This window comes from Micromys minutus, assembly GCF_963924665.1.
Source record: "Micromys minutus genome assembly, chromosome: 5".
Classification (NCBI taxonomy): Eukaryota; Metazoa; Chordata; class Mammalia; order Rodentia; family Muridae; genus Micromys; species Micromys minutus.
Window position 1 is genome coordinate 78,589,706 of NC_137974.1, and position 22,872 is coordinate 78,612,577.

Consider the following 22,872-nt stretch of genomic DNA (forward strand, 5'->3'; position numbering starts at 1 on the left):
ACCACCACTACCCTGGGATTTACTGGTATTTTAAAAGACAGGGTCTCACTGTACTGCTTCTAGCTGACCTGGAACTCACTCGGTAGACCAGGCTGGCTTCAAACTCGCAGAGATATGCCTGCCTCTGCTTCCCAAGTGCTAGAATTAAAAAGATGTACCACCACAGGCTGGCCAAAAATTCCAAATTTATGACTTAAAGGACTTCTATCTTGTAGAAGAAACCAAAGTTGTCAGGACCAGATAATGGCATCTTTAAATTTGGAATCAAAAGTACAGGTACAGGGGAAACAGAATGGTGAGCTGAAATTTTGCCAAAACAAAAGCTGGGAGAAGAGGTCTGGACTAAAGGTTGCTCAATAGACAGACTGCTCGCTCTGCACGAACGAGAATCTGAGCTCCAAACCTCAGCACTCATGTATGTGTGCCTGCCTGCAACTCCAACATTGTCCATGAACTTGCTGGACGGCCAGTCCAGCCGACAGAACTGTCTCAGGATAAGGCAGAGTAAAGCAGGTATGAACTTTGAAAACATTTTGCAAGAAGCCAGAGATAAACACAGACTATGTGATAACATATACAATAGCCATTGTGCTGCTGAGCATACTGGTCTAGGCCTTTAATCCCCAGCGTTTGGGAGGCAGAGGCAAAAGGCAGAGGTGAGTTTGAGGTCAGCCTGATCTACATAGAGGGTTCCAGGTCAGCCAGAGCTACATGATGAGTCCCTGTTTCAAAAGAAAAAGTGTTCAAGGTCAGTCTCAGATACACGAAACAGTCTGGGATGCAGGCTGTGACCTGGAAGTTTAAATCAAACACTTTCCTCTCCAACTTGGTTTTGTCCGTGTTTTATCGCAGCAACAGAAAGGAAACTTGAAATTGTCCCCTTTGACAGCAGCAGGTTCTGGGCTGCTAAGCTGAGAGCCACATCCTCTTTTCCTTAGTAAGGGAACTCCATTTATGCTGCTGTGCACTGAGGACTGCACATCTGCATGCCCAAGTGCAGGAGCCTGGGAAGGCCTTGGTGGTAGAGGGGTCTCTGAGCCACAGTCTACAGAAATAGCTCACGCTATTCCAGAAGAAACCAGGCTATTTCCTGCCAGAAGGTCCTGTGGGGATGGCTTATTGGAGTTCAGAGTGCATGTGCCATTGAAGCATTACCAGAAAGATATGGAGGACATCTAGGAGACTCAGCCTTCCAGGGATGAGCATTTGACATTTCTTTGTATAGTCTAAACAGTTACTTCCCTGCCATTGTTGCCTTGTCAGAACTAAATGACTGGACCGGATAGGCACAAATACAGGCTGTGGTTCTAACTGTGCTCAGACAATGTAGCTGCCCTTGGAATCCCGGGGATTAGTTCCAAGGTTCTCTTCAAAATCTGAAGCTCCTCATGTCCCTTATACAAAGCCACACACTGCATATCTTATTCTTCAAATCAGGTGTCTTGTGTAGTCTCCAGAATACTTAACATAGGGGCAAGGCTGTGTGACTCATTACGCTGTACTGCTCAGAGACTCACTCGTAAATCATCATCATCATCATCCCTGAATATCTGAAGGAAGGCTGGAAAAGTGGGTTTTTCGGGTTTTGTCCTAGAGGGTTGGATTTATGGAAATGGAAACTTCACACACAGTCAAGGTGTGCAAAGGACACTGACAATCAGAAAATATGACAAGCAGCCTTTGAAGCTTGTGGCCAGTTCTGTAAATGAGAGGAATGTCCTGGTAAGCCGGGCATGTTGGCACATTCCTTTAATCCCCACACTCAGGAGGCAGAGGCAGGCAGATCTCTATTAAGTTCAAGGCCAGCCTAGTTACAGAGTGAGTTCCAGGACAAGGCTATGTAGACAGACCCTGTCTTAAAAAATTTAAACAAACAATCCTGCTAAAAAGGGAATGTGTGCTGGCAAGATGGCCCAATGAGTAGAGGTGCATGCCACCAAGTCAGACAACCTAAGTTAGATCTTCAGAACCCACAAGTTGGGAGAGGAGCCTGATTCCCATAGGTATCCTTCCGACTTCCACAAGTGAGCTGTGGTATGTATGGTTATACATGTATACATGCACACACACATACATGTACATGTACATACAAAATCAAGAAAGGCAGTGTATGTAACCCACACCGTGCAAACAAGCACTGTGGGTTTCCTACTAATAGTCAAGGTATACAGCTTAATGAAAACATGGCTGACAACAGAAAAGCTGTGTGATGCCTGGACCTGGACCAAGCTTTACATAGGGCAGGGGCTCCATTCGGGGCTTAGTTGGTCTCCATGTAAGTGAGAGTCGGGGCAACCGTGCCCTGTGCAGTTTCCAGAGGTGGACTAACAATTCCTGAGTCCCGGCTCCTGGAGGCCAGCCACACCCAGCTGGAAGCACAGTCCCTCCTCTGCTTCCCTCTTCTCTGACAGCAGCTGAGGGACTCCACACTCCCCTCCATGTCCTCAGAAGGTCATCAGCCTGGGTCACCCTGTCCTTTGCCATCCTGCCGAGCCCTAATGCAGGTTCCCTCCAGGTATATGTGAGCAGATGACCGGACATTCCCCGAGGTAAAGATCAACAATGTTCCTGAATATTCCACCCTCTAGGCTCCTCAACACATCCTACCCTGAGATGTCAAGCTACCCTGGACTGCTCCAGCCTCTAACTCCCCTTACAAGATGTGCTGAAACTGAGTCCCACTCCTGACAAAGGAAGTGGATTGGGACAAAAGCTATCACATAAGGCCTTCCACATGGCAGTCATCAGAGGACAGCCCCGGGTGAGCTCACACCCCAAGAAACAGGAACTTGCGCGTGGAAGGGGTCATGTGATTTCACAGGTGGTAAAGGTGAGGCAGTCCTGTGCTCATGGCCCCCAGGGCCTGCAGCCGTACGTGAACTTGATGAGCAGGGCTTCCTTCTGTAGCCATCCCGGATCTAACTGAATCTTACACACGCATCAAGCAGTGGCCGGCCACCTCTCTACCAGAGAGGGGCATGACACTGTGCTCTTCCTTGCTGCATAGCTGTCAGCCAGCTTCTCAAGCCAAAACCTGTTCAACAACTCCCATGGCCACCTCGGCCCTGGTGGCTACGGTTCTATGAATTTCCCTTCTTGTGGAATCAAGGTATCTCCTTTCATTAGTGTTTTATTCCAGTCAACACAAGGCTTCTGGCTCATCTGTTTCTCAGCCTGTATTAGAATTGCCTTCCTTTTCATGGCTTAGCAATGTTCCATCACATGTCTATTCTGAACATCCTAAGTATGTATTACATTTCAGCTCGCACACAGTATGTCACATCTGCTATCTGTCCGTCAGGCATATGCTTCCCCTTAGTTCTTCTGTGGATCAGGCCTGACTTCTTCCTAATCAGTAGGGAGCCTGACCTCAGCCGGAATTCTCTAGGCTGGGATTGGGGGCAGGGCAGGCTGGGCTCTGAAGGAGCCAGAGCAGAGAATCAGGAACCTGTGAGCTACTTCGTATCCCCCCATGGAGGTTGTTGGAGAGGAGAGTGGAGGAGACACATACCACAGCATGGAGAGGGGTGGACAAGGAAGGCCTCTGTTTCCAAAAGGGCAGGCATGCTGCAGAGGCGGCCCTGGGGCTGCAAATGGCAGTACAGGCCACAGGGGTAGAGGTTACAAAAAGGGAGAAGATGCTTGGACTGGTGGCTTGTCAGAAGCCCTTAGAGGGCCATGGGGGTGTCTGGAATGCTCTGATTTGACAGATGGCCCCTGCCTGGCAACTCATGAACTAGAGGAACACAATGCAGACACTCAAAGTGCAGGGGGCTCTGGCGTACCAGGGGCTATGACCTTGGCCCTCGGAGCTGTGTGTTTGCGCGCTTTGGGGTAGCAGGTTACGGCTGGGGAAAGGCAGAGTCTAGTTCTCTGAGAATCCCTCTCATTGCCAATCCTAAGCAACTTCCAACTGCTTATGTAACATTTTCGGTGCCAAAGTGTCTAGGTTCAGGTACCAACCGATGACAGTTGGGGACAGTGTAGCCACTAGCAGGACATGCAATGCTTCCCTGAAATGCTGAGTCAAATATACCCAAGTGCCACAGTCAAGGTACAGACTGGAGGCTGACACTCAAGGTGCCGACGGGAGAGCGTGAGGGTGGAAGGCACCTTTTGAGGTTCCTTCCTGGAAGGATGTCAGCCTCTGATGCACCATGGCTCTCCTTCCTGGGTCCTTGGTAGTACCCAGATGACACACTGTCCCTTTTGAACCAAAGCCTGCCTGGATTCCGTCACTGAGACCTGCACCTTGAGCCTGGCAGAGCTGCCAAGGAGCCAGTAGGCTCAGCTTGTCACTAACATTGGAGCCAGGGCTAAAGATGCATGGCCTGATGTCTGTAGCACAGGTGACTCAGTGTCCCACAGCATGCTGGTAGGGGGCAGGAAAGGCTCCAGAGTGCAATTACCCACCCTGCACCCAGGCACTTACCAGGCTGACGGAACAGTCCATCTATACTGAGATCCCAGAGGAGACCAAAAGCTCTTGAAGATGTTTCTGGAGGCCATGTTAACAACTAGGAACAAAAGACATTTATTTATTTATTTTTCAAAACAGAGTTTTTCTGTGTAGTTTTTTTTATAAAGATTTATTTATTTATTATAAGTACACTGTAGCTGTCCTCAAACACACCAGAAGAGGGCATTGGATCCCATTACAGATGGTTGTGAGTCACCACGTGGTTGCTGGGATTTGAACTCAGGACCTCTCTGGAAGAGCAGTCAGTGCTCTTAACCACTGAGCCATCTCTCCAGCCCTCTGTGTAGTTTTAACCATCCCACTCTCCACCCTCTACCACACACAATGAGGAGACTACTGGAATCCGATGGCAATGTATCATTTGCTCAGCTTCTGGCTGTTCACCTGGTGTGTGCAGCATGCTTATAAGAGGCCATGGAGCAAAGGAGAGGCAAGCCCAGGGCCACCAAGTCCCAGTCACAATGGGACCAATAAAGTGTCAACCAAGCAGTGGTGGTAAGATCTGATGGTCATTTATTTAGAATGGACCCAAGTGGGCTGGACAACCGGAGCCCTGCCCAATCTAGCTGCTTTGCTTGGAGAAGGTTAGCTAGTCTCCCATTCAGAAGTCCAGTGTAGCCTGGCCTTTCCTGGCCAGGCACCTGCCTGGAATGCCCACCCTCCCCATCCCTGCTTTCCTCCTGCCTGAGGCCTAGCCATGTCTGACTTCCCAGTGAGGATACCCTGCATTGGCTTTAGAGAGACCCTGGTGCTTTCTGTCCTCAGGATCCTGGCAGAGCAGCAATCCTTGTGTCCTGGCCGAGGTCCTGAGCAGAGCTGGGGATCTGGGGGAGGGGTCAGGTTTAAGGACCAGACAGATTGTAGGACTTTTTCATTGAACCCACAGTGGACTACCCACAGCTCTACCACACAGAGTTGACGTCCAGGACTTGACTGAAACAACACAGAAGTCAAAGTGTCAGAGTCTGAGCTTACACCTGGGGCTAGACCTAAACCCAGCTCCCCTGTGTGCCCCTGTGATCCAATGGACACTACACAGGAGCTAGGGGAGGCCTCTCCATGAAGTCCGTGGCCTGGGTTTCAGAATATAGTGGAGACTAAGCCACAGAAAGGGAGGGCACTTCTCGCCTGTCAGGGTCACACAAGGATCCTCTGTGGGCGATGTCTGAGAGGGGTTCTTTGTGTCTCCCAATGGCCAATTGTGCATTTTGTCATATTCTGTGGAAGGAGCAAAGAGAAACTGCACTGGGGGTGCAGAATAATAGCTTAACTGTTCCTGGTTCCTACTCGCCCTGCTGGCCCAATCTCTCCACCCCAAGAACTGGGGGAGGGACCGAGGGGACAGTTATGCATATGGGATCCAGGGGTCCAGTGTCCTTCCTTCCTCTCCAGAACAGGGGCACCATCAGGATCCTGAGAGGGTGAAGAGTGAGCTCTACCTAGAAGGTCAAGCTTGAGAAGTGTCTAAACAATCAGCCCAGCATGCTAGTCCTGATTGAAAGCCGGGCTCCAGGCCTCAACTGGCAGCTCTGGTACCAGCTGGAACTTGTGACCCAGACAGCAACAGGCCTGGGCAGTTGTAGGACATTTGGATGGCAGCATTAGATCCTAGGCTGTCTGATAGCCACCTACCTACTAGATGTTTATATTCTCAGGCACAAGGTGTGCTGCCTTGAAGCAAAATGTTCCTCCAGGGAGGAACCTGGGGCAGAGGCAGCAGCTGTTCTTCAACTTTCCAGACCATCTACAGCTTCATAGAGAGCAGCAAACCCTTAGACTCCAGAGAGTGTATAGCAATAAGCTCATGAGCCCCAACCTCCACTGCTGCAGAGGGGCCTAGGAGCCCCCTCCAGCTGTGCTCCTGGGATGAGCCATTCATGACTGTGACAGCAAGAAAAGAGATGGTGTTCATGGCAGACTCTCTAGTTGAATAGAATGCACCCAGTCATTCAGTTCTAAGCTTATTAGGAACACCAGGCACCCCAGGAAAGCCACACCCCTTATTCAGAGCCACAGGAACACCCTAGAGGCACACAGTCTTGGGTGCTGAACAGACACTTTCCCTGACTTTGGCACAGTTTAGCATTATGGTGGAGATCAGTCCCTGCCAGCTCTCCTCCATCCTCTGTGACAGAAGCAACCAAGGCAAGAAGAGACTAAGGACCCAGCCAACCTGACCCTGTGCCTGCCTTGGCTATAGGGCTGCCCCATTCCCGCCACCTAGTGGCAGGTCTGTACTTCTTACCTGGAACAGCCACCGCAGCAGAGGCTGAGGGCAAACAGCAGCATGAAGGTAGAGATTGCTCAGGAGGCCATTGTGCAGAAAGGAGAGCTGCTCAGGCAGTGAGGACCTGTGGGGTCAGGACAATTAGGTTAGGGTAGCTTCCCTCAGCAGGGGCCCTCTGGCCATCTGGTCTCAATGGCCTTGCTGGAGTTACTTCTGCATTGAGAGGAAGCCATGAAGCACATGGAGACATGTAAGACAAAGGTACTTTTAGAATTCTTGGCATGAAGGATTATGGGAAAAGAAAACTAGTCGTGACATCATCAGAATGGCTGTTGTCTCCAAAGTTGCTCATAGACCACCATTTCATGGTGCTTTAAACCCACAACTGACTAGTATTTTTGCCTTTGTTTACATGACAAAGGAGAGACCAAGGTAAGGATCCTGGCCAGGTAAGAGAAACTTGGGGTCAGGCATCTGTGCCTGAGGCTCCTTCTGGGGCTCCAGCTGCAAGGGGTGGACAGGATTACCCATGGGCACCTGCGTCTTTGGGTCCGGTTACATAGTATTTCTGTCTCATCTTGTGTTTTTCTGACATAGAGGGGACACCCGAGAGGTTGGGAAAATAACAGAAAGAGGCCCAGAACTGGGGGACAACTCGGAAGGAAATATCCATGCAGGTTCCTCCAGGGTGCCGGCTGCACCCATCCCAGGAGTGATGCCTGTGCTCAGGCCAGTAAAGTGGCCTTAAACAGAGCCTGCATGTGCAGTTTTGTATCCTGTCAGAACAGGCTGTGGCAGGGTCACCCTAACCTGCAGGACCTCAGTCTTGGGGAAGTTAGCTATATGGTGTAGTGTTTGTGTAGCTGCAGGACTTTGGAAGGCAACGTTGGACTCAGTCACTTTCTGAATTCCTGATCACTTGAAACTGGGTATGAAGTAGGGTGCTCCACCCTTTCTGCATTTTGTGCTTTCTCTCTAGAGAATAGCCCAAAGATGGCCAACTTGGATTCCAGATAATGAAACCATGAAGTGAAAATTCAAATAGTACCCTATGTCCCAGCCCTCTCTGCCCTGCCCACTTTTCTGAAAAGGACATCATACTGCCATCTGCCAGGAACAGGATGCTCCAAACCCAAGATTTTCCCTTGAGTCAAGCTGCTGTCTCTCTGAGCCTGTCCAGGCCATTTACAAATTATATATGTTTTAAAGTCATTTAAATTTGGAGGAGATATTGTGCCGGTGCTCACAATGGGTTAACTACTGTGAAACAGACTTTCCTGTGTGTGTACAGGTCCTGCCTGTTCTGTTCCAGGTGCCTGTCACAAAGATGCTTTCTTGGCACAGGCAAAGGAATGGCACCCCTAGTGAATGAAGTCTGAGTGCTTACACACTCACAGGACCTGCTAGAGGCATGTGTTGAGGCCACTGAAAATTGGGGAGTTTGTGGGGGGTCTGGGAGATATTAGTTCTGGCATTCTGCTGAGGTGGGGCACCCTGCCAGTTGCTTAGTGGGGGAACCAACTGTATAGGCCCTGCTGGCCTGGAGCAACACATTTTCAACTGCTGCTCGAGGGAGTGTCACTGTGTCTCCTTCTGCTTCTCTGGCTTCCCAGTATACTTCCTGCTGGAGAAATGAGAGCTGCCTACAAGTTCATCTTTGTTGAGGTTGATTTCATCCATAAGGCAAGGAGTCAGGGAGCCAGAGGCCTTGCCCCAGTGCATTGCAGCAAATGGCTTTTAGGTGTTCTAGGTCTTCCACTAAATGAGCTGCAAGAATGGAGATGTGACTGGGGAAATGAATGAATATGGGTCCCTGGATGTGAAAGGCCTTCTGACCAGAATGACACAAAGACCTAGTGCAGATACTGGCTTGACCCTGAAGAGCAAGGACAGACCCCACAACACTCCTGGGCCCAGAGGCCTGGAACAAAAAGGAAGGAAGCTATGTAATGAAACCCTAAAAAAAACCCCTTGGGTGGCACAGTCAGTTGTCAGATGCATAAGATGTGGAGATGTCCAATCTCCACAGAAAGAGCACTGATTCCAGGCCAACCCAATTTGACCCCTGGGACCAATACAGTAGGAAAGAGGTGACTGCTGAAAGCTGTTCTTTGGTCTCCACTAGCTTGCTGCGGTATATATATACACACACACACACACACACACACACACACACACACACACACAAATATATATGTAATAAAAAAATTAAACAACATTAACAAAAACCCCAAAATAAGAACACTTGATGCTGGGTTCAAGTTCACACTTTTGTCAATGCTGAGGTCAAAAATTAGCTTGAGAATGTCAGAGACTCTGGAGAAGGGAGGGACAGCAGATGCCACACAGTCCAGACTGAGCATGAAGCACCCAGCTGTCATCCCCAGGATGCCAGTGAAGAAAAGGTTCAGTGGAAGGCCCTTAGCTATGACTGGAAATGAGAGGGACAGGGCACAGCCACACTGCTAATCCCCAGCCATCACAGCTATGACAGAGGGCAGATATCTGTTTCTTTACTGCCTGATGCAACAGACGGGAAGGAGGCAGAAAATCAGCAAGAGAGAGAGACAGACAGACAGACAGCAAATGGGGGACCATCTTGGTTCACATGGTGGGCTTCTGAACAAAGCTGCAGCCTCTTTGGAGTGTCTAACCTCAATACTGTCTAAGGAAGCCTTGCAGTTTCTATCTGCAAGTCCACTGTATGGGCAGCAGTCCCACTGGGAAGAGTCTCTAAATGGCGTGTGAATCCTGGGGACAACAAAAGGATAAACACCAAGGGGAACTATTTATACAGTCAGTATTGCTTTCTGGTGCCTAGCCAATTTTTCAGATGCAAAGTTTCAATAAAATGTCCAAACAGAACAGAACGAATAATGGTAGGCATGTCTCCTTCTTTGTTTAAAATGTGCAAATACCATCCCATCAGAAGCCCAGATCTGCCAGCAAAGTGGTCCAGCTTTGTTGCTTCCCCTGGGGGAGGGTGCATCTGCCATGAGCAGAATGGTCTACATTCCATGGCTGGTGTCAATGTGACAACCCTCTTCCAGGAAAGGTGCACACAGCAAGACAGGAGCCTTGACTGTGGAGTGTTAGTATAATTCAGACGAAACATGGTCAAGTACGGATTCACCCATCTCCTGCTTTCTCCCAATCCTATAATAGTCACAAAGGAACAGCCCAGTCTGTACCTGGGCTTCCTGAAAGTTCACCTGTCCTCATACCAGGACGGACGAACAGACAGACAGACACACCCTACATCCTTGTGAACACTCCAGGGGCTGGGGAGGCAGCCTCTACCTTCCTGGGAGTAGGCATCTGCTCTGGCACGGCATGTGGCCCTCCATCTAGTCTGATGCCCTCCAGAGTCCTCTAATTGGAAAGATCAAAATTCCTTTCAATGCTGTCAATTAAGGTGGAAACAAGCTTTGGCTTCTGGGAAACCTGGGACCCAATGCCTGTGACTAAAATGTAGCTTTGGTCCCATGGAGCTGATCCAAGCTCATATGTCAGTCAGCTGGGTGAGAGAATGAGAAGCTGGTTGGCAGGGGCAGTTCCTTTACGTGGTGGGGGCCAGGACAGTGTTCCTGTACAAGGCTAAGGCTGTCCAGACCTGGTGGCAGAGCCTGTGTCTTGCCCTGCTGCTGTAGATGAAGGGTTGCTTGATTTTTGAGGACACTTTCCTCAGAGGGCAAACTTTTCTCCCTTCATGGAAAGGAACAGAGGTAAGTCTATTTAAGAGGTTTTTTTTGTTTTAGTTTTTGTAGACTTAAAGAAGTTAACATCCATACATTTTAAAAAGAGAGTGTAGAATATGATGATTACCATATAATAATGTATATTAGTCTAAAATTTTTCCACTGTTTTTCTGCTTTCTTTTCATTTATTTTTATTTTTTTAATTGAACAACTTTATTTTAAAAAACAAAGATAAATGTACAGATTTTAAGCATTTTTGCATAAAAGTATACAAATACATTTTTGTAAGAGGTATTTTTTATCCAGATGCATATGTAGCAGTGTCTGGCATCAATGTGAAAAGAGGCTTTTGTTCCAGAGAGGGCATGTTTTCCCAATGTAGGGGAATGACAAGGCAATGGGGTGGAGAGGGGGATCAGAAGGGAGTGCACCTTTGTGAAGGCAAATGGAGGGGGAGGGGGGAAGGGAGCGGGGAGGGGTAAAAGGATAACATCTCAAAAGTAAATACAGAGTATCTAATAGAAAAAGAGAAATAAAAGTATTAAAAAAAAAAGCACTCGTTGGGCAGTGGTGGTACACACTTTTAATTACAGCATTCAAGAGGCAGAAGCAGGCAGATGGCTGAGTTTGAGCCATCCTGGGCTACAGTGCAAGCTCCAGGACAGCCAGGGCTACTCAGAGAAACACTGTCTCAGAAAAAAACAAAACAAAACAAAAACAAGTCCCCCCGCAAAAAAAAAAAAAAAAAAAAAAAAAAAAAGCACCTGCTTCCCCACTTTTTAAGGGCTACTGTGATACCTGCTGACTGTACAAAAACGTTTAAAAATTACAGAGAGCAACATGAAAACTTACTTGTCAGTTCACAAAGCATTAACTTAAAATTATGTGTGTATGGATGTGTGTGCATGTGTATGTGTGATGTGTTAGTACAGGTACATGTATACCTTAGTTCATGTGTGGAGGTCAGAGACCAACTTTTGGGAATGAGTTTTCTTTACTGTGGGCTTTAGGATCAAACTTGGGTCACCAGGTTTAGCAGAGAGTGTCTTTCTTTCCCTGCCTGAGCCATTCCAGGGGCCCAGGATCAAAGGTATGGAAAGACCTCACAATCCTACCTTCCTCTAAGGCAGCCTCTCAACCCCCAGAGAGCTCACATATCAGATATTTACATCATTATTGATCACAGTAGTAAAATTACAGTTATGAAGCAGCAGTGAAATAATTTCATAGTGGGGTCACCACAGCATGAGGAACTGTATTAAAGGGTTGCAGCATTGGGAAGGTTAAAAACCAACTCTAAGGTCATGTTTCTAACCAATACCATAGAGTCATGATTGAATGACTATTGTTCCCACTCTTATAACTAGACTAGAAGAGTTGGGACAATCAGGAAATGAAATATGATCTAAGGAAGTGGCCTTACCCAGTGCCTTGCCCCCTTACATACACATTGTGACAGGATATGTCACATGAGGACACTTCTCCAGAAAGCAAAGTATGATTCAACACTACTGATCTGGGGCACCATGTTTACTTCTCATTAGCATATCTGAGGAAGGGGGTCAAAATTTTTCCTCTAGGGAAGCTGGGCAGACACCTGGTCCCCTTTGGCGGGACAGTTCTGATCCCAGCTCACTGCTCCTTGGGCCATCTCATCTGTCAAATACTTCCTGCCTCCAGCCAGCCTGTTAGAGCCTGTTAGAAATTTGCTGGTGGTACCAACCCCCCCCCCACCCCACTTCCTTCATCCCCCAGCCCAGACACCCACACATGCGCATACACACACCCTAGTACTAAGGCAGCCTTCCTTTCTCTCCCTACATCCAGCCTTGCCTGCCCACTCCCAGGCAGCCCCTCAGCCTGCCCCTTCCCTCCTTCCTTCTGCCTCTCATCAATTCCTTATTTGGACCCTTTTTACTGGGATAAGGTGAACATTTATCAGGGGTCACATGCATACCTTATAATCATGTTGCCATAGGGATACCTTCTAGATTTTAGATTTTGGTTCATTATTTACAACAGAGAAAAGCTGTAAGAAATATGTATTTCAAAAATACTAAGAAAATGGGTGCTAGAGCATTGGAGCAATGTGGAATTTGTTATGGTGGCATCACATGGTCAAACTGCAATTCTTGGGTTGTTGTTCTGACACCAATCAGAATGACTTATAAGCATGTATAGGCAGGCCAGCAAGATGGTTGAGATGGAAACAGTGTTTGCTGCCATGCCTGATGACCTGAGTTTAATTCTCAACATCCAAGTGGAAAGCAAGATCGGACTCCCAGAAGTTGTCCTCTGACCTCCATACACACATGTAAGACATCCAGGATAAAAGAGAAGCCTTTAGGGGAAGCTGAAGATATGGCTCAGTGGTTAAGAGCAATTGTTGCTCTTGCAGAGAACCTCTGTTAGATTCCTAGCACACACATGGGGGCTCACAACCATTCATAACTTTAGTTCTAGGGAATTCAGTGTTCTCTTCTAACTCTCCAGGGCACCAGGCATGTGCAGGCTAAACACTCAAGTATATATGTATGTATATAAATATATTTAAAATGAATAAATGTAAATTAAAAAAACTTTAAAAGAAACATGCAAGTGTCGCTGGTATCTTTAAAGCTGAGATGGTTCCTGCTGTGGTTGGAGTGGTGGGCAATGGTGGCCTTTTCTCTGTGTCCTTGGCCTTCACAGAAGTTACCAGCTCATAGGTGTACCAGGCAGATAGCGAGTGCTCTGAATTCTCCTCATCTTTGTTATATTCTTAGAGATGAGCTCACAACTGCCAAGTGCTGGGGCACGACTGTGGTAAATGGTTTGAAAATCCCCTTATGGAGCAAACTGTCAGTGGTTACGTGATAATGACTATGAATTTACTCCCCAGCAGAGGAAGCCAGGCAGCTGTCCCTATTGTTATCCAACATGTTTCTGGCTGGGGATGGCTTTTCTGAACTGATGGCACGCAGACTGATGACAGTATCCCAGCAAACACACCACTCCTTCTCTTGTCTGTGGGGGATTGGTCCCTCTTGATCCACTGTCCCTCAGAGGATGGTCAAAATGGTGGCTGGTACTGATCCCTACACAGTGTATACCCGAGGACAGACACCTGTGGAGTCCTGGGGAGAGTGTCACAGCCTCAGAGATGGGGTTACAAATGCTTGTGAGGTGTACACATGAGTCAGTGTGCACTGAACCACTGGGTGTCGTCTCTCCAGCTCTTCTGTCCTAGAAACCCTAGCTTGAGTCTTATTTCTCCTTTTCTTTCTTTCTTTCTTTTTTAAGATTTATTTATTTTATTTATATGTGAGTATACCGTAGTTGTCTTCAGACACTTCAGAAGAGAGCATCCCATTACAGATGGTTGTGAGCCACCATGTGGTTGCTGGGATTTGAACTCAGGACCTCTGGAAAAGCAGTCAGTGCTCCTAACCACGGAGCCATGTCTCCAGCCCTTCTTTCTCCTTTTCACTTGTAGGAAGGAATCATCACGGCATTTCTTTGGCCTGTGAGAAGCCCCAGGATAACTCTACTTGTGCTCTGTCACTAAGTACAGCAGAGGTTCCTTAATGAAAGCCCTTCCACACAGCAAGGATCAGTCTGATAATGGAGCCGGTTACTAGTTGATTAGAGCATGCTCAGTAGGAATACAACAAACATATGGCACATATATGCCAGGCTGACAGAATGGGATGGCACAAATTTCAACACTCTTAACAGTATATAAGGTAAAAACCTATAAACTATTTCTGGATTTGCCCATTTATTACTATCCAGACCATAGCTGGTGGCAGATAACTGAAATGACATGAGAGATAACTGTGGGCAAGGGCCCTGCTGTAGGGAGCAGTGACCACCGTGGTCTCTGATGCCACAGAGCTTGGTCCGGTGCTAATTGAGACAAGATCCCCAGGCCATACATGATGAGTCTGGCTCAGGATGTTCTCTAAAACTGTGGTGTGGAGGAGGAAAAGGCAGTATGAACAACGTAAACATGTGGCCACACACACACACACACACACACACACACACACACACACAAATAAATAAGTTTAAATCTTCTATCAATTAAAATAAGTTTATGTATCTAAATTAGTAAATTTTCTACAAGACATGCATGACCATGTTACAGTATCAGATAATCTTAGTTGTCAACTTGACGCACCCACAAAGAGGGACACTCAGCTAAAAAACTGTCACCTTCAGATTGGCTGTGGTCATGTCTATGGGACATTTCCTTGATTACTAATTGATGTAAGAGGGTCAGACCACTGTGGGTGGCACCATTCCTAGGCATGTAAGCCTGTTCTCTACAGGAAGTGTGACAAACACGAAGGAGCCTAGGAGCCAGTCAGTGAGCAGCATCCTCTGTGGTCCTGCTTAGATTCCTGCCTCAAGGTTCCTACTTCAGCTTCTGCTCTGACTTCCCTTCATGGTGTCCAATCTGTTTTATTACAGATGCATGGGACAGAAAAGTAACAAATAAAACTACCTGTGTATATAAAAGGTTTCATATCCATGTTGTTCAGATCATTGCTTTGCATTTTCTTATCTGAGGTGGCCTGTCCCTTAAACAGAACCGTTGCCCTGTGTTCCTGTGTCTCATCAGTTTCTCTTGCTGTGATAAAACATTGTAACCATAAACAACTTGAAGAGGAAAAGGTTTATTCCATCTTAAATTTCCAGGTCACAGTCCACCACTAGGAAAGTCAAGGCAGGAACTTAAGCAGGGCAGAAACCTGGAGGCAGAAGCTGATGCAGAGGCTATGGATGGGTGCTGCTTACTGGTTTACTCTCCATGGCTTGCTCAGCTTGCTGTCTTATAGCCCTGAGGATCATCTGCGTAGGTGTGGTACCACCCATAGTGGGCTGGGCCCCCCCGCATCAATCATCAATGGAGAAAATGCGCCACAGATTTACCCACAGGCCAATCTAGTGGGAGTATTTTCTCAATTGAAGTTCCCTCTTCCAAAACGATTCTATCTGTGCCAAGCTGACATAAAATAGCCAGCACAATATGCTTACCTGAGGAACAGCTCTTCCAATTGGCTGTGCGGCTTTAGACTAGAGGAGTCCAGGAAGCAAGGCAAAGGGTGACGTCTAGGCAAGAATACAGTTTCACCTGGATGCACTGGCGGAATGACCTGCAGGGACACGGAGAACTTCTCCACCAGCATCCTGGCAAGGCAAGGTGTAGGGCAGGGTTAAAAGTATGCCTTGCTCTGTAGCAGCCTATACAGTGCTAAGAGGAAAACAGGGACAGAGGCTGTGAAGCCAGGGCCAGGGTGGTGTCTGGGAAGGGTTGAGGAGGCATCAGCTGACTGGGCATCATGAGTGTGGTCTCCATGCTAGGCCCAGTGACCCTCAGACTCTAGAACTTATGAAGACAACCACCCAAGAAGCCTACTGAAATTCAGACCCTGACCTGTCTGTCAGTAAGTTAGGAGACCTGCCCTGGGCACACAGACATGTGGAGTGTCAAGGTGAAGAAGGGACTTTGCAGTTCTGTTATGACCCACTGATTGAGATGGGAAGGGAGACGTCAGGCCTGAGACACAAGTGACCGGCACCAACAGTCAGTCACAACACACTGATGGGGGGAGCACCAAGTTGAAACCAGGGTGCCCAAGTGTGCGTGTGCATGTTATCTCTTAATAGATTCCAAGATGGAATCCTAAATGGATGCCCATTACTGCAGATAGTACTGAATCATATATAACATAATGCATTTTTTACAACCAAATTCTTGTCACACTCCATGGCTGTAACTTTTGCAGTTTGAAGTGCGACAGAACAACACATCAATTTAATTTCTCTTCCTTTTCCATAGCTTTGCAAATGAAAGATCCGTTCTTCTGTAGATTTTGGCAAATAGCGGCAGACAATTTCCCCCTTCTTAAACGTTCACCTTTTTTTCTTAAAGGAAGAGCTTTACAGCCTTTTGCTGCATACCTGTGTTTCTTGTATCACTACTCAGTGCTTTGGGACTGAACTATGTACAGCAGGCTTGACCTGAACACATGCATTGATCCTGTGGCTGCTCATCTGCCACTCCGGGTGAATAATAGGTGGGTATCACATTCAGTGTGGATCCAAAGGGCAAAGGGATAATTAGTGTCCTGGGCAAGATGGAGACAACCACAAGCCTTACTCTCACTATTATGCACTGTGTGTTTGGGAATTTTCCATTTCATATTTTAGATGGCAGTTGATGACCATGGTTACCAAAAGAACCACAAGGAAAACCAGAAAAGGGGTTACTTCTCTACACACATGCAATACAGAACGTACCTAGACACAAGAGCTCCCCAACCCCCATCACTGATATTCCCAGCTACAACCCTTCTGAACAGACTTAGGTGGGGAGGAGAGGAAGACAGACACTTTCTGCTCGCTTTAAAAAGCTATCTTCCATTTGGTATTTTAGCAATGTAAGAGCAGATCGACAATAATGAAGGAAGCAAGCTACATGTGTTATGATCCCTTCTCTACCCAGAAGGAAGCCAGATGTGCTGTCTGAGGCATCAGAACCTAGGATCTGGGACATGAGTGGCTGACCCTGACCACCTGACAGTCAGCTGACAAACCTGACTCACTTTCTGGCCAGGAGACCCAAGGTAAGACTCTGAGGGTTGTCCTGGGGACAAATGGCACTGTGTGTGGAAGAATGGTGGAACTCAGAAGGCTCAGGCTCCATGGGTTCACAAGAAGTATGATGGCTACCACACATGGTGAGATAACCTTGTTTGCTCATGTCCTTGCTATTAGATTATTCTATCTATCATAGCTTCTAGTTACCTTTGTAGTAAGAAAAATATGAAAATTATTAAGAAATCAATAATAAGTAGGCTCATCTGTAAAGTGGGTCCTAGCCCTTTCCCCTCAAGGCATCACTCAAAGGGACTTTTGTAATGTTAACTGTAATGTGTGTGTATCATTAGAGATTCCAAGACACTGTCACACATCTAATTAGGGATTTCCTGTGTAGCCTAGAGCAGAGAATAAAGGGCCATGTTGTGGTTTAACTATCTGTCTCTCCCTTCCCCTGCCCTCCCCCATCTCAGCACATACATAAGGTCTTTTAGTTTAAGAAAGAGATAATTTAGGATGTCATCCTGTCGAGATTCGAGCCAATTCTTAGTGTATGAACACATACCCTGCTTGGGATGATCAGGGTCCTTTCTACCACAGACAGTTGTGGCAATCCCATGACGTCCTGTCTGGCAGATGGTGCCTACCCCCACTCATATTGCCTTTCTGGCCCTCACCACTTCCTCTGGTCCCATTCAGAGATGGAACAGGTTGGTACTTTTCTGCACCAGTGAGTCATTTTTAATTTTAAAGCATAAGATTGAACCATCACACCACAATGATCCTACATCAAAACCACCACCTCAAAGTAGCTGTTGTCAGAGAGCCTTTTTCAGAGCACCACTGGAGAATGTCATGTGTCCAGAAAATGAGCCACAATTTCATCCACAAACACCTTTTGCTGGAAGCAGCTACACACACAGCTCCCTTTTTGTGTTGAGTTTTCTGACCTTTAAGTCATAACTTCCACAATCCTTTGTGCACTCAGTAGAAAGATCAAAGGCAGCAAAAGTATTCTTTCTACTAAGTTTTTAAAACTTTTTTTTTCTTTTTAATTTTGGGACAGCAAGATGGCTCAGTAGGTTAAGGTATTTGTCATCAGACCCGACGACCCAAGTTCAATCTCTGAGACCCACAGGGCAGAAAGAGAGAAGCAACTCCTACAAATGTCTTCTGACCTCTACTCATAAGTGTGGCACAAGCATACCCCACTACAAATAAATAAATGTAATACAAATTAAAAAAATTTAAATGTCGGGGTGGGAGTGGGCAGGTGGGTGGAGGAGTACCCTCATGGAGGGCAGGGTGGAGTGGGGATGGGTTGGGGGTTACAGAGAGGAAACTGGAAAGGGGGATAACATTTGAAATGTAAATAAACAAAATCACCAATAAAAAAAAAGAAATATATCTCATACTATTACCTCTAAAGAAAATTTAAATGTCTCTGTGTATATTTTGTATGACGTGTTTGTGAGCCCATGTGTTTATCTGAGGGTCAGAGGACAACCTTGAATGTTGTTCTTACTGGCTACCTAGTTTGAGACAAGGTCTGTTTATCTGACTTTTTGTTTGTTCTGTTTCTGTTTAGTTTTGTTTTTTGTTTTGAGATACAGCCTCACTATGTAGCTTGGCTGGCTTGGAACACAATACATAGACCAGGCTGGCCTGGAGTCCAAAGAGATCTGTAGGTTTGTTTTACTCTAGTGCTAGAATAAAGCACTACGCCTACTTTTGTCTGTTTTTTCCATTTTTCCTTTTTGTGTCCCTGGAGCTGTGCACCCTGGGACAGCTGGCTGGCCACTTTCTAGAAAGTCTCCTGACTCTGCCTTGCATCTTGCTTTAGACTCCTAGAGTCTCAGAAGAAATGAATGCTGTGCCCAACTTTCCACAGCTTTTGGGGGATGAGCTCAGGTCAATGTTTTCTGGCAAGTGCTCTGTCCACGGAGCTCTCAGTTCATTCACTTCAGAGACTGTACTAAAGATGTAAGAGGCTTTTTTCAAAGGCTATGTGTCTAGTGAGTCGAGATCCCTGAAGCCAAATCCGAAGCCTGTGACTGTTTCCAGTGACACAACCACAGCATTCCCAACACACTGATTCAGCTCAGTTTCCTGCTAGGAACTTCCACACAGAGGTTCCCAGGACACCAGGCAGGAACCAGCACCTGCTCTACAGGGATCTGGCCAAAGCCTGACAACCTCCTAGCAACCCTGGGTTCCTAGGAAGCATGCAAAAGGAGCTTGCTGTGCCCATCTGGCGGCTGTCCCTGTTAAGACATGTTCTGAGACTTTAACACTGAGGAGAAAACAGAGGAAAACCAGAATAAACATACAGCATCACCTGCTTGTAATCAGTGCTGCTACCTCCAATCCTAAGGGCAGGAGCTGCCATCAGATGGCACTGGTTCTTTGGGGGCATTAGTCCACCTCACATCAGCTGGAATCAGCCCCTGTGCACCGAGGGCTGCATTCACGTCCAGTGACACTCTTGACACTAGAAGAGCAAAGGCCTTGCCCTCTAAGCTCACCACAGATCCACCTTCTAACAGAATCCTATGTTGTTACAGGATGTTTGATCACACTGTGGACCCTGACATCATGAACTGGAAAGTCTGTTTCTTGTGAGAGAGGTTTCTCAGCCTTAGTATACAGCTCTAACCCCAGCTTTCTGTAAACAAGAGCTAAATAAAGTCAACAATAGGTAGAGGCAAAGCAAGCAACCTGTTGACAGGGAGTGAACATGAGGAAACCTCAAAGCCGACTCCAGGTGGCACACCTCCTCTAACAAGATCACATCTCTTAATTCTACTCAAACACTCCATCAGCTAAGGGCTCATAAGTATTCAAATATATGAGCCTATTGGGTCAGTCTTCTTCAAACCACTAACACTTATAAACCCCAAAAAACTGAGAGGCCGAGGTAGTCGGATGAAGTTTGAGGCCAGCCTGGGAGACCTATTTCAAAAGATAAAGACAAAGCCTGCTCCAATCTCCCAGCCACTCAGGCCCAAGGCCTTGAGTGACCCCACATTGATTTTCTTTTTCTCCTACTCTCTAGCCAACTGTCACTTCTCTCTGAAGCAGCCAGCAGTGGCCAGCCCTGCTCACCTGCCTGTAGCTCTGACCAGATTACCTGCTGAAACTGCATGTGATACCATGCTATGAATATCTTGTGTTTTCCATGGTTTCTGGATTATGTCTCCCTCCTTCAGGGGAGCCATGGAAACTAAAAAACTCCCCTTCCCAAAGGGGTCCCCTAAAGTCACAGAAACTCCCTAAATCTACAGAATCTTCCTTTGGTCTACCTTACTTGACAGTCATAAGACACCCCCATTGAAGAGGACTCATGACCTTCCTCATGGCTGAGGAAGGAACACTGCAGGTAGAGGCTAAGACCCTGATGTGGGCACGGCAGGTGTTTCTTGTGCAGCCCATAATACCTGTGCAAGGAAATTTCCAGAAAAATCAGGAGGGCAGATTTCAGAGAGCTTCCAGATAGCTAACAAGATTCCTGGGCAGTGGCATGCCCAGAGAGAATGGGAAGTTCTGTGCCCTTTCCCAAAACTTCAATGTGTCTTCACAGCTTTCCTAGTATCTTTTATGAGAAGCAATGCATGTACTTCTGAGTCCTGTGAGCTATCCTAGAAAATTAACTGAACCAAAGGAATGGGTTGTATGTCTGAATCCCCCAATTCATATTGAGTCAGTCAGAAGGATAAGTAAAACAACTTGGGCTTGTGACATGTGTCTGGAGTGGGGACAGAGCACTATCATCAGGATGGAATCCCCACTGTGGGATCTGATGGTCTCCAGGTAGAAGAGTATGTAGACTTCAGAGAGTATCAGCTAGTTTGATCCCCGGGAGAGAAAAATTCCCCATCTTCTAGACTCAGAAGTCTTCTGTGTTAGAGGGTGAATTCAAGAAAAGGAACCATTTTAATGTTTTATCAACACATGCTCTCCACCCTGTGGCTCCCTTCTTCTGCCCCTGTCCCACTAGTCTACAGAATACCATTCGGGTGTCAGATCAGTAGCACCCGCTCACTTGAAACAAAGGCCTTCAAGACCTACTTCTAGTTCCCTGACCTGTGTCCCAAGTCTGGTGCTTACTGCCCTCAGATTTGCTTAACAGTTGCCTTTTGAAAGGCCTTTCCTCACTTCTTCCCTTTTGATTTCTTTTTCTTTTTTTCTTCTTGTTTTTGTTTTTCTTTTTTTGTTTGTTTGTTTGTTTTTTTTTAGCATGCAAATATGTTGGTACATTATGTCCTGGTTTAAAAGGATTAAAAATTTTAAAGTAATCCTTGCATTTAAAGGCCTTGTGGTTTAAAAAAAAAAAGCAAACTTTTTTTTGTACAGCTATAGTAGAGATTTGTTCAATATTTGTAGGTAAAAATTTATGGAAAATGGTGACCTAGACCTCAGAGCTGTTCTTAGTTTAAGACTGTATGTACTGTATCATAGTAGGACCTATAAATCTCATCGCTGTGATCTCATCGCTGTGATGTGTGGACAGGGCCCCAGACAGAAGATTTGAAACTGGATACTCAATTTTTATCAAAAAGAAAAAGGAAAGGCACATAGTTTAAAATTTTCTCATTTTGTGCAATATAATCTAAATAAAGACTATTGCATATTTAGTAGCAAATGGTGCCAAAGCAGACTCAATGCACTGTCAAAGTCACCACCGGGGTTTTGAGGGTTTTTATTTGTGTGTGTGTGTGTGTGTGTGTGTGTGTGTGTGTGTGCTGAAGTCTGTGTCTTAATTTTAATAAATCAGCAGGATCTGATAGAAAAAAAGAAAAGGAAAGTCCTTTCCTAACTCCTCACCCAATGACTCCTTTCCCAGCATTCCTTGCACTAGCCTCTTCCATCAGCCTTGTCTTGTTCACTGTTTGTCTCTCTGAGCTGAGAGCAAACGATGCCATAGTTTGGCACAAGTGAACACCGATGGCAGATGAATGAGTCAATAAACAGGCACACAGACACGGATGCCTGGTGACATACAGACTATACGAGTCCTTCCAAGTTACCTACAGTGAATCCCAAGCACCAACATGGCAGGAGTCTCATCTTTGGGTAGAACCTTCATCAATAAGATTATCATCATTGTATGAGACTCCAGGCTGGAGATATAGTTTGATGGAAGAATGTCTGCCTGGCATGCACAAAGTCCTTCAATACTGAAAGAAAAACCCAAAACATACCCAAAACATCTCTGAGAACTCTGAGAGGTCTCTAGCCATCTCTCTTCCATCTGATATAAGAACTCTCCACAAGAGCTCATTCACAGTGGAAAGCAGATTTCTAAGAGCTGGGTATGGTAGGGCACACCTTTAATCCCAGCACTTTAATCCCAGAAGGCAGAGGCAGACAGATCTCTAAATTCATGGCTAACCTGGTCTACAGAACAAGTTCAAGGACAGCCAGGGCTACATGGAAATCTTGAACAAAGAAAATGCAAAGCAAACCAAAAAAGAAAAGCAGATTTCTGCTGTTTATCCACGCCTATCTCACAGCAGCCCTAAAGGGTTAAGATACTGTCACTGTTCTATTGCTGTGACGTGACACCAAGACCAAGGCAGCTCTTATGAAAGAAAGCAGTTCATTAGGGGCTTCAGGCAGGTGCTGGAGCAGTAGCTGAGAAGTAGATCCTGACAGAGAGAGAGAGAGAGAGAGAGAGAGAGAGAGAGAGAGAGAGATTTTTGAAATCTCAAAGCCCACTTTCAGTGACACACTTCCTCCAACAAGGCCACACCTCCAAATCCTTCTAATCCTACCAAAGAGTCCACTCCTTGGTGACTAAGCATTCAAAAATATGAGTCTATGGTTCCAACTTATTGAAACTACCACATTCCACTCCCTGGCCCCTATGAATTTATACA

At 46.5% G+C, this 22,872-nt stretch overlaps 1 protein-coding gene across 2 annotated transcripts in view; it reads right to left on the minus strand.

Moving 5' to 3' along the window:
• Positions 1 to 22,872, minus strand: part of FAM178B (family with sequence similarity 178 member B) — a gene marked incomplete at its 5' end in the record, with an annotated part of 93,045 nt that overhangs the window by 63,669 nt on the left and 6,504 nt on the right. For both annotated transcript variants that reach the window (XM_080917544.1, XM_080917543.1), the window contains 3 exons: positions 4,433 to 4,517; positions 6,726 to 6,831; positions 15,428 to 15,580. In XM_080917544.1, coding sequence (XP_080773670.1) covers positions 4,433 to 4,517; positions 6,726 to 6,831; positions 15,428 to 15,580 — 344 coding nt within the window. The remainder of the gene's footprint in view (positions 1 to 4,432; positions 4,518 to 6,725; positions 6,832 to 15,427; positions 15,581 to 22,872) is intronic.